Source organism: Abramis brama, assembly GCF_963993115.1.
Source record: "Abramis brama genome assembly, chromosome: 7".
Classification (NCBI taxonomy): Eukaryota; Metazoa; Chordata; class Actinopteri; order Cypriniformes; family Leuciscidae; genus Abramis; species Abramis brama.
In genome coordinates this window covers 31,615,609-31,628,104 of record NC_139969.1, presented here as the reverse complement: position 1 = coordinate 31,628,104, position 12,496 = coordinate 31,615,609, and the positions used below count along the sequence as shown (strand labels likewise).

The 12,496-nt window shown below is 38.6% G+C and overlaps 1 protein-coding gene across 5 annotated transcripts in view; it reads left to right on the top strand.

Moving 5' to 3' along the window:
- mib1 (MIB E3 ubiquitin protein ligase 1) overlaps window positions 1-12,496 on the top strand; it is a 74,178-nt gene that overhangs the window by 52,316 nt on the left and 9,366 nt on the right. For all 5 annotated transcript variants that reach the window (XM_084120233.1, XM_084120235.1, XM_084120231.1 and 2 more), the window contains exons 13-18: window positions 1,891-2,023; window positions 6,608-6,694; window positions 7,273-7,431; window positions 11,455-11,636; window positions 11,807-11,996; window positions 12,088-12,166. In XM_084120233.1, coding sequence (XP_083976359.1) covers window positions 1,891-2,023; window positions 6,608-6,694; window positions 7,273-7,431; window positions 11,455-11,636; window positions 11,807-11,996; window positions 12,088-12,166 — 830 coding nt within the window. The remainder of the gene's footprint in view (window positions 1-1,890; window positions 2,024-6,607; window positions 6,695-7,272; window positions 7,432-11,454; window positions 11,637-11,806; window positions 11,997-12,087; window positions 12,167-12,496) is intronic.

The window sequence follows — 12,496 nt, the reverse complement described above, 5'->3', positions numbered from 1 at the left end:
CATCTCTGAAATCTCATCAATTTCTTTCTCTTTTAGAAGCCTCTTCACTTATTTCTGCTCATGACATCCCACCAATTACACCTTAAGAACAACCTTAACATTTAAAGACATTTGAGAATACTAACCCCGAATTTCTTCTTGAGTACTGTGAATAGCCAGATGAGCAATGCATAAAGTGATTGGCAATTTCCTTGATTTGTCAGTCTTTCGGAGGTTTGATGGGGTTGGATGGGTGGCATGACGTCTATAGTGGCTGTTTTATCTGTTTTACTTATTTGCTTCCTTTTATTTTACATTCATATGCATTCACTAGGGATGCTATTTAGCTATTCAAGTACTGGACAGATAAATCAGACATTATGTGGCACATTGATCAATGTACTTGATGTACTGTATTTTTTTTTTTTTTTTTTTCAACTTTTAAAGAGCTTACCTTGACCAAATGTTATTAAGTTGAAAGAGCACTCACTCAGTGGTTTTCATGATGGATCATTACTGTAACATCCAAGTACGTATGTTTCTACTAGGGCTGCACAATTAATCAAATTTCTAATCGCGATTACGATTATGGATGCCTCTGCGTGCATTTAGAGCATGTTATGAGAGGCAAATCACAACTACTTGAGAAAACCCAGCACAATAGGAAGGAACTACCAGGCAGCGACGTATGTGTACGCTGAAATAAAAAGTCTTTCACCTCAGAAAAACGGACGTTCCTGTTATGACAGCCGTTATAGGCTACTGTGTTCGTAGCGCACACTCTTCAATTGCACGCGCAAATGCGGCGGTGCGCGCTGTGTATAAAGTGCAAAGTAAAACTACGAGCATGTAAATTGGTAAGTCACAAAATAAAAGTAAAATACCAATAAATCACGTTACTGGTACGTCGTGTGTTAGCTGAGAAGGATTTGCATGCAGGGATGATTTTCATTCTATTCACCAGGAGCAGTTTCCATGTTTCATTAACAGTTCTTGTTAGTATTGTGTATCACCATGGTAACTGTCGTTTTAATATTAACCCCAAAATGCCACTTTATTTTCACTGTGTTAATTATTATATTGATTATGACTGTGGTGGCTCATACCAACATTGTATTAACAAAAGCTAGTTTGGGACTGCTATTTAATAGCTTTAGCATAGGCCTAATGTTTATTTCTTAGTAGTCTTTACTATTAGTCATATTCTTACAATTTATGTGTATGTTAAGTAAAGGGGGACAGTGTGTGTGTTCACAATTTTTAAGTAAACATGTATAATAATATGCCTATATATATATTCAATGTAAATTGTGATAATCGTAATTAATAATCGCAATTACAATTTCAAGGGAATAATCAACAATTATGATTTTTGTCATAATCGTGCAGCCCTAGTTTCTACTATTTACATATTTAAGTATCACCAAATACAAATACATAATATTCTTCCTCATAATTTACTCCTCATTACCCTTTAGTAGTTTATTACTGCAACCCATTACTTGTCCTTTCCTCTCTTCTTGCACGCTGTCATCATTCTGCCTTTATTTTCTGCCTAGTTTACTCGTTTTTTTTTTTTTGATGTTGAGCGCTAGTTTCTCCAGGACAGGCAACTATCTTATTGCTGGTGCTGCATCAATTCTTGATCAGCTTTCTGTTTTCACCTCTGCATTATGGATATATGCTGTGCTCTTACCTGCTGATCTGGAAAGCTGGTAGAAAACGGTTTGTTGTTCCCTGTTGATTTGCGGTATGCTTTCAGTTTTTATTGCTATGGGTTATGTTCCTGACTTCAGTTGCCTTTACGTGCCCTTCAGTCTAACCACATCCACGGAAGCCCTGCACTAATTACATGTTTATTAGGTCATCTTTTCAAATGCTGAGATTTGTATTCTCACTTTTGTTTTGCAGTGCTATGCGTGTGCTGCTGTCCAAACTGCCACGGCCATGGATAGTGGATGAGAAAAAGGATGATGGTTACACTGCGCTTCACCTGGCCGCCCTCAACAACCACGTGGAGGTGGCAGAGCTTCTAGTCCATCAGGTCAGCAGTTCTATCATGCACACGCACACATTGCACTATTCAAAAGGACCATTCCTGAAGACCCTGTACTGTATCCTCCTGCAGATAAGGATTCAGGTGGATAATTGATGCAGTTAATGTCAATAGGGGTGCAGAAGAGCTGAGAAAGTTCAGTTGTTACCCAGCTCTCAATGAACTAGGTCAGTCATAATTAGGGATGCACCGATCATGATTTTTCATGGCCGAATCAGATTGCCTTTTTTTTTTTTTTTTTTTTGAAGCAAATGGGCCGATTCTGATACAGGTTGCCCCCATTATTTATTTTTTTATTTTTTTATTTTTTTATTTTTTGCTCTATCACAGGCTAAACCGGTCATAAACAAAATAATATCTGTAAACATTTGAAATCAGAGGCAACCACTGCATTTTAGCCATGATCCAAACCAGGGTTATTATAGTTTTGCATTTTTCATTAGTTTTTATTTTTATTTCGTTTTGACTTTTTGTTTTCAAATTCAGTTTAGTTTTAATTCGTTTTTAAAGTGGGTTTGCTAGTTTAGTTTAGATTTTATTTTTTGAAAATGCTTAGTTTTAGTTTAGTTTTTATTAGTTTTAGTGTTAGTTTTAGTCTTTTTTTGTTGTAATTTGGGTTATTTGTCAGGGGCAAGATTCAAAAAGGTCAGAAAAAGTATTGTGTAATAATAACTCAACAAAAACATCATACTATTTGAACAATGGACGCATCTCCGATCCGAAGATATCGGGAAAAGTTTTTTTTCTAAAGTAGGACATTCACTTCACCATGCACTCTCCACAATGAATAGCTTATTATCCCTATATGACTGTAAAACGTAACTGGTATCACCACAAACGTTATTCTGTGCCCTAAAAACTGGCATATTTCATGGTATTGTGTCATGCAAGGTAATTGCAAAATCTAGAGAAATGTGTGAGGTGGCCAGCGGGGGATAGTTGAGACACACATGTACCAACTGTACCCCCGATAGAGCTCTATTAGGAAACACACTGTTTAGTTGTTCAGTGTTATGATAACAGGTTAAACATCGTAATTAGCCAGCATAGGATGCAAATGAAAATAAAATTAGATATTTAATATTTAAATTTAAATGTAATATATTTAATATTAATAAATATTGTTTCATATCTTGTTCCTGCTTTATAAATTTTAAACAGTGCAATTTTTTTTTAAAAATGAATGAATATAAATGGTTGAATCAACAAAAATGTTGCCCAATTGTTATTTTCTTTATTTGTTTTTATTTTTTAGATTTACAATGAATGGTTAGTTACCTTTACATCATTAGAAATGGGTGTCTCAACTGTACCATGCACTGTCTCAACTGTACCACATATGGGTACAGTTGAGACAAGGTTGAGACAAAAAGCACCTTATTTTTATGAGCTAATTGTGGAAAATATAAACTACTTGTGGGTTTTATTGATTGATAATATCTTAGTCTATAAGCTAATGAAATGTCATGTGGAAATTCACTTCTTTTCAGTATCTATTTTTGTGTGAAAAATCAAAACGCAAAAAGTGTCTCAACTGTACTCAGTCTACCCAGTCAATAGCCTACTCATCTGGATTGAAGCAGCAAACATTCAGTGTAAAAGTAAAAAATGACATAACATTATTTAATATTTGAATCACAGCTTATGTTTTGACATCGACAACCACAACCAAAAAGTGCATTTTACCTCAAACTTGCGACTAGTTAACTTTCTAAAGAAGGCGCAATCGCTTCTCGGGTCGACATTAACACACTGACAAAATTATATTCAGAATTTAAAATATTTGTATACCACTTTTTAATGTGTGATTGTGTAAAGGTGTTCACGAGATAGACATACCAACCTTTCGCGAACTTGCTTTCAACGTCGAACGAACACTCGTTCTCATGGAGACGCGGTGTGCACGGAGGGAGGGGAGGGGCTGTGTGTGTGTGTGTGTGCGCATGAATGACAGAGACAGAGGGAGAGCAGCGAAAGGAAATGCAGCTGAACGAATACGCTGCGTGTTTTAAATAGCGTTAAAAAATTAAAGATCTTGACAAAGATGAAAACTAAGGACATTTACTCTATAATTTGATTTTATTTTAGTTAGTTTTGCCAAACACACATTACAGTCTTAGTTAGTTATCGTTTTTTTGTAATGCCTCGTTTTTATTTTTATTTCAGTTAACGACAATGTTTTTTCCCACCTAGTTTTCGTTTTTTCGTTCGTTTTCGTTAACGATTATAACCTTGATCCAAACACACATGCAGCATAACCAGTTGTTTTTTTAGATTGTATAATTTGCATGAAAGTCTCCCTGTGGTGAAAATCAAGTTTATATGTTGTTTATAAGTTGTTTATATGTCTATGTGGTGTTTTTAATATGCTTTAAGACAAACCATGTGCAAAGTCATGTGCAAAGTCATAAGTCAACTCCATTGCTAAATATTTCTCCTCAAAACTGCTGTGAACCAAAGACCATCTCAAAAACGCGATTTGAAATTGCTGGTGTTTCTGACGTCACAAACTACCTTGTAACCAATCAGGTCAACGCGCAGGCAGGCTTTAGCATATCATTAACTGCGAAGCAGGGGAGTCTCGAGAGATGTCAGGTTATTCCGCTATATTTTTCTGTTGATATGGAAAATCGTGTAAATTTAGCATAATAGCGGGCGAATTTTGTATATAATGTATATTACGATGTTATGACGAACTATATGCCTTTCTCCGCTGACGTTCTAAGTTGTTCAACGCGAACAGGAACATGGTTTGTGTAACATTAGCAACACATTATTAGCTGTTTGATAACGTAGTCAAGCAAAAGGCTAATCATATTAATTACCGTTATGTGTCCGACGTTGTAAAGAGCGATACCATTGTGCAGCGCTTACTACAATAAAGTTGGCCGAGTGAATCTGTGAGCTGGAGATCCGCGTATACGAAATGAAGCAATGTTACATTGTAGCTATTTTAAGGCATGAAGAAATTCTTTTTTTTACAGGATTTTTTTTTTTTAAATATGTCATTTTGGTGATCAAAGATGAGTTTTAAGGGATAAAATTATTGACTACAGGGGGACTTTAAAGCAAAAACAGTATGGTCTGACTTTAGCTTTGTGTAATTATCCTACATAAAACATACCTGCTCAATGATAAAGTAAATTCACTCTCTGACAGAAGGTGGTGCTTATGGAACAGCAGCGCTTGGAGTTACCGCTGTAAACGAAAGCAGCTGCACTTATTAACACTTCTCTGAAGACAGTCAGTTCCCTTCAGAGTTATATTCATATAAACCTCTTCCCCCATTTTTATTTTTATTTGTATAATTATTTGTATTCAATATTTGTAATATTTTGAGCATCAACAAACTCTCTCCCTGACTGCTCTCCTCTCCTCTTTGCGTCGGTCTTCAGCGTATCCCGTCTCTGGCTTGTTAATATCCTGTTTACAGATTTCGTAATATCTCCAAACAAATGACATTTTGGCATATTATTGCAATGCAGTTTGTGTGCAAGTCCGAAATTGAGATCGCCCGAAATAAAACAAGAAACCGGTTGCCGATCATGTTTGTTGCAAAGACCGTCCGGTTCTGATTTATGGCTGGTCGACCAGTGCATCTCTTGTCATAATGACTCTTAAAAACAGAAGTTATGATAGTCCTTTTGTCCTTTTTAGTCCTTTTGTGAGGTATATCCGAGTAAAACAGCATCTCGAACAAGAAAAAAATGTAGGCTTGGACTTGATTTTGTCCAAGGGAAATTGATTGGATTGTTGGATCGTTGCCATTTGCATTAGCCATGATCTCATGCGAGTGGCAGGTTTCCCTTTAAACCCTTTCAAATCTCTGCAAGCTCAAAATAATCAGATGTAATTATGAAGTTATTAATGACAAAAAATGTAATGCTTTTAAATTCTAAATATTGAATATTATTCTTGAATTGAAGAACACTGGTCTCCAGTTGACCTGTCCCCAAACTTGCATCAGTGTCTTAAAAATGCAGGATTCTCCATAGCTCCTTACCTCCTACGCCACAGTACAGCGTGACACTGTGGCTCAGCGTTATGCCGCGGCACAGTAACAACGTTATTGCAACATTCCAGCAGTGTTATGAGACTGCCGTGCTGGCTCAGTGCAGCCTTTTGTCAACTACCTGCCATGAGGGAAGAGAGGGAGAGAGACAAAGAAAAGGTTCACACCAGTGACTTAAGCCTCAGCCTGCGAACCACAGTAGAGCTGCACTGCAGTAATGCAGAGAGATGCTGCTATGGGGGTTCAGTCAGGAATATCTGAATACAAATCACCATTAGCTCACATTTCACAACACAACCTATGGGACTCGAAGGCATGCTCATGAGCGCCGATTTATCTTCAGTTGTTGAGAAGTGAAATGGACACTGACTGTTATTGAACATCAGTGGGGGGAAAAAGTGGAATGGAAATGAACAAATACGCACAATCACTTTGTTTTGCTTTGTAAGGCATCTTATCTAATAGTATCTATATAAATGCATATATCATAATTGTTAAAGTTTAAACCATTTTTATTTCTCAGAGGTCAACCGATTGATTTGTTCTTTCTCTCTCCATAGGGAAATGCTAATTTGGACGTACAGAACGTTAACCAGCAGACGGCATTGCACCTTGCGGTCGAGCGTCAGCACACCCAGATAGTGCGAGTAAGTGGCTGTGTTCTGTTCTCTTCATTTCCCTTCAGTGTTTGATGTCTGCACCCCTCACCCAGCGATCTGGCGTCCTTCTCAACACAGACGCATTGATGAAGCAATGTTGATGAAGCAATGTAGCTAAGTGCCCCGGCTTAAGATTTAAATGCAGGGAGTTCTGCTGCAGATTTATCCCCTTCAATTGAATTCATTTAGTCCTGAGCAATCTGGACTATGCCAGGAGAGGTATGGGGAGCGGGGGTGGTGAATGGGGAATCAATAGAATCGAAAGCGCCATCGTGTGGTTATATAAGAGCAGTGCAGCTCTCCTCTTTTCAAAACGTCTGTAATGGCATGGTCTGTTGAGAAATATTCTCACTTAATGATCAAACAAAAATGCTTTTTTGTCTCAAACATTACACTTTTTCTATTTGAAGCCTTATTTTTGTCATATACATGCATGGTAAAATGTATCACCTGTGCTTCAGATGTCATTGTTATCTTGTTCGTCAGCATCGATTAACATGAGCATAATTAAATCTACCATTACTGAGAACACACCGGTTACATTTAGTCCCCGTGTTTGTGTCCAGCTCTTGGTGCGAGCCGAGGCGAAGTTAGACGTGCAAGACAAGGACGGAGACACGCCGCTGCACGAGGCCCTGCGTCACCACACTCTGTCCCAGCTGCGCCAACTTCAGGACATGCAGGACGTCAGCAAAGTGGAACCCTGGGAGCCCTCCAAAAACACAGTATGTACAGAGAACTATATAAACTGTACAGGTGTTCTCAATAAAAGCTTTCGGTTAACAGAACGTGATGTAGAACACATTCTCAGTTTTTCTTAATTCTGAATTGATCCTCAAGAAATAATTCTGTTTATTAAAAAAATCATACACATATTAAAGATTACTTATATCGGGCCCTATAAAATCTGTTTAAATATTCCAAATTACATTTGTTCCATTAAAATGTTTCTGGATTTTCCATTTTAATGGTTAAATTCAATTTTAGTCATCAAAAGCATGTTGAATTAATTGAAATAATAAAACATATACATTTTAACAATTTAAGTTTCACAAAAATTAACATTTTTAGGGCCCTATGATGTGCAGAGCATACATACTTCATATTTAAACAGCAGGGGTTTTTTTACACTTTAATATTCATAAACACTAGTCCATATCACGATTAGATTAAGTATACAGCCCTACTTTTAATTTTTCATCAAAAATACCATCCAAACTAACTGAACGCTTACATCAAGACATCAAGAGCCCTAAGATCAGCACTAAACACTGAGGCGGTGTAGATACTCAGGCTTTCCCCTGTGTTAACAATGATAGATCGCACTCTGCTATAAGAACCATTTCCCTGCTGTCACATGAGTTGCTGGCCCAATGAGCCACAGTTCCACTGTAGTCTGACGTCCTGTTCACTACACAATCCTTCAGGTGAGACATTCTCCCCTGATCATCCCCTCCCCTTCTGTGGGATTGCATATATTTGTGTGAAATTGAGTGGGTGAAGAAGAAGCAGAAAGAAGACAGCTTTAGGAGACAGCACTGTCCGTAATGCATTGGCACAACGATGGCAATCAAATTACCAAGCCTATGAGCTCTATCAGGGCCGATTTAAAATGCAATGAATACTGTAGTCTCAGGTAAATGGTCCTAAATGTGACAGTATAGAGAGTAAGCACTTCATACTGAACATCAGGGTGTGAAACCAGCCATGTCTTGACGTGATGTCACACTGTCAGCTAACAACTCATTACAGCGTTCCTCCTCATACAGTTATATTTAATGGTTTACTGTCTGCAGGTTTTGATGCACTGCCCTTAAATGAGGTAGTTAGTCTGTAAATGAAAATTGTAATTTACTTGCCAATTTTTTGAAAATGTTTTAAAAGAACAGTTAGTTCACAAATTTGATGGTTTCAGTGAATAATTACTTACATTTCTGTCTATTCTTCACACAAAGCTATTGTATGACTTAAGACGACTAGCAATATAGTGAACAACTAGGGCCCTGTCATACACCCGTCACAATGCAGCGCCATGCGCGACGCAAGTGTTTTTTGCTAGTTTCAGCCCGACGCAGTTATCATTTTCACGTCCTGCGCCACGTTGTTTAAATAGCAAAAGCATATGTGCCCATGGGCGTACTGGTCTGAAAACGAGGTGTGTTCAGGCGCATTGTTGGCGCGTTGCTATTTTGAGGCAACTCAAATAGACTGAGCCATTGACCAACTGAGACCTGGTCTAAAGTCAATGGTGCAATATTTTTTTTTGTTATTTTAAAATGCACCTATAGGCGGGTCAACAACGTGTGTACACTTTGTCCCATAGATGGTCTGCTCTTTAACCTCGCGCACGAGCAGATCCTTTTCCTCGCTAGAGAAGCGTTCAGTTTTTCCGCTTGCAAATTCCGCCATGTAAATAGCGAATCCGCCATGGCGCGAGTGCAACTGGCTTTTAAAGGGAATGGGAGATGAGACTCTGATTGGTTTATTGCATGTTACACCCAAAACACACCCATTACTCATTAAGAGAATAGGTACAACCCCTTTAGACCATGCGCCGGGCGCGCCGACCATTTTTCCCATCGTAAAAATAGCAAAAGTGGTTTTGGACACGCCCTAAGTGCGCTTGCGCCGTGCGCTTTAGACCATGCGCTTAGATCGGTAAAATAGGGCCCTTAATATGCTTTTATGCTGCTTTTTGAAGCTTGAAATGCCCAGCTCCCAGGATTCAATCCCCTTTTGTGTTTTAAAAAAGAAAAGTAAGAGAGTTTAGTTTTAGGCTGTTTATTTTGGTAGACAAAAAAAGAGGGCGGGGCTTATTTGGTACAGCTGATAGATCACATCTCAACTGATCTGCATGCTTTCTCTCCAGTGCTGCTGCTGTTAGGCTTTAATTCTCCCATGAGTGCCATTGTTTCTTAGGCATCCCACAGCACTTATCGGTGACCTCCCATCCCGCAGCGTTTCTTTATCTTCATTAACACATTATGCTATCAATACACACTGGATCAACTGTCAGAAACTGTCTCACCATAACGTCTGACACCAGACAGACTGACGATGCCGGTCCCGTGCACCCTATCTGTTACAGTCTTTGTAGTTCTTCTTACGCCTGACCCCATCCCTGCCAGTTCACTTCATCGCCACCCCCACGGCTGTCGTAAATCATGCGTTGTGTGACAGGAGGCTGCTTCCAGGCCAGCAGTCTGCCATTTATTAACACAAACAGTGTGACAAATCTCTCTCCCTATCAAACCATCACACTTACCGCATGCAGCAGATGGAGAGTCGAGCCATCCATTTAAAACACTGAAGCCATCAGTATGCCGAAGTCTGGCCACTTTCATCTCAATATGGTCCATAGCTTTTCAACACTTCAGTTGAATCTGTTAAACCAACATTACATCATGGACATGAGTGGGGCTCTTGTGTTTCTTTAAGCAAAAGTCAATTACTAATCTTTTATTGCGGTTAAGATGAGCATCACTGAGAGTTTTGCTTATGTTGCTTAACAGTGATTTCAGTTAAGTGATTTTATTTATTTTTTTCACCTGGTGATTGATAAAATGGACAAAATCTTGCATTGAAGAAGGAACCCGTGCCATATCCAGCAACTTGGGTGTTTGACACTTGACTTGGCCAGTAAAAAGAAACTCCGAACAACTGTATAGCAACATTTCTAAAGAAAAGAAAAAAAAAACGGCCAGAACAGCTTTCTGTTGCTACACCCTAGCAACCACCCACAACATGACATTTCATTAAAAACTTCTATTTAATGCACTAAATGTCTACTGATGTGTTCTTCTCTGGTATTAGGACAGGGATAGCTTACCCAAAAATGAAAATTGTCTTCAATTACTCATCCTCATTTCTTGGCAAACCCATAAGACTTTTATTCATCTTTGAAACACAAATGAAGATATTTTTAATGAAACCTGAGTAATTTCTGTCGCTCTATTGAAAGTCCATTCAACCAAAACTTAATTAAGACTTTGCAAATGTAACTGTATGAATTGAACTGTTTAATCCAGGCCTTCTGAAGTGACACAATCGCTTTTGAGCTTGAACGCTTAAACATTAACACACACGAAGACCAGTTCCTCTTGTTTAGCAAGCTTGTCTGAGGTTGTTCTTGCACGTCAAGCAAGTATGATTTAGCTTCCGTTTATCATATTCTGTGGGCGTTGATCAATGTTTATGTGAATAAAAGTCTAAATTAGATCTGTTCATCATATAAAGCGAGTATGCTTCTTCAGAAGACTTGGATTACACCACTCAATTCATACAGATTATGGCTACTAGTAACTTTTTGAAGCATACAAGTTTTGGTTGCATGGGCTTGCAATGGAGGAACAGAAATCTCTCAGGTTTCATTAAAAATGAAGGGAAGATGAACGGAAAGTCTTATAGGTTTGGAACGACATGAGGGTAATGACATCGAGGTAAATGATGACAATATTTTCACTACTCACTGCTCCTAATGTGTGTGCACTAACTTGGATGGGTTAAATGAAGAGGACAAATTCACGTCATGTCACTTAGTTTTTAGTTTGTTACAATTTTCATTTTTGAGTATACTATTCCTTTAAATGATTTAGATAAGTTTTGAAAGGAAAACGGTGTCTCTGCACTGTTCTCATTTTAAAAGCGTAGTGTAATTATTCAAACTTCAGCATGAGAAACTGTGAGTTTCTTTAACAGATAACCTATATTAATCTATAGTATTTGACACTGTGGTTGCATCTTCACAGTTGATCATGGGACTGGGCACTCAGGGGGCTGAGAAGAAGAGCGCAGCTTCTATCGCTTGTTTTTTGGCGGCTAACGGAGCTGACCTCACCATCCGAAACAAGAAGGGCCAATCTCCTCTGGACCTGTGCCCTGACCCCAGCCTCTGCAAGGCTCTAGCTAAATGCCACAAAGAGAAGACCAGGTATGAACGTCTGTTATCAACCAGTAGGGGATCTATTGAAGCTCAGTTGAATTCGGCTCCATGATATGTTTCCCTGCTATGTATAACGGCTTTTCTCTATCTGCACTTTATATATTTGTATATCTCAATCAATATTTTGTTCTCTCTCCCTCTTACTCTGTTGCTCTCAGTGGGCAGGTTGGCTCCCGCAGCCCGTCTCTAAACAGTAATAATGAGACTCTTGAGGAATGCATGGTGTGCTCGGATATGAAAAGGGACACACTTTTTGGCCCCTGCGGTCACATCGCCACCTGCTCTCTCTGCTCGCCTCGCGTCAAGAAGTGTCTCATTTGCAAAGAACAGGTCCAGTCTAGAACCAAGGTATAGAAACCCTCCTCACTAATTTCTTTTGTCCATGCATGTGTTCTTATGTGCCATAGTGAAGATGTTTTTTGTTTTAATTCACCCACAGATTGAGGAGTGTGTGGTTTGCTCTGATAAAAAGGCAGCGGTGCTCTTCCAGCCCTGCGGTCACATGTGCGCTTGTGAGAGTAAGTCATCTTTCTCTCTCTCCTCCCACACTACACCTCTTTGTCTCTCATCCAGCTAAAAAAGCTTGTTCGGTCATCTGACTTGTCAGAACGTCACATTACACATAACATGACTATGATACAGATAAAGGCATCTAGGTGTGCACACACGGGATGATCATAAGATATGGGTGAATATGGAGTCATTTTCCACTCCATAATCAGAAGAAAATTAGCATTTTAGGACCATTTTATTAAATGTGACAATATCTGATGGCATTTAACCACAGTTACACCCCAAATTACCATTATTGTAATGTAGTTTTATCACATAAAAATAAATAAATAATA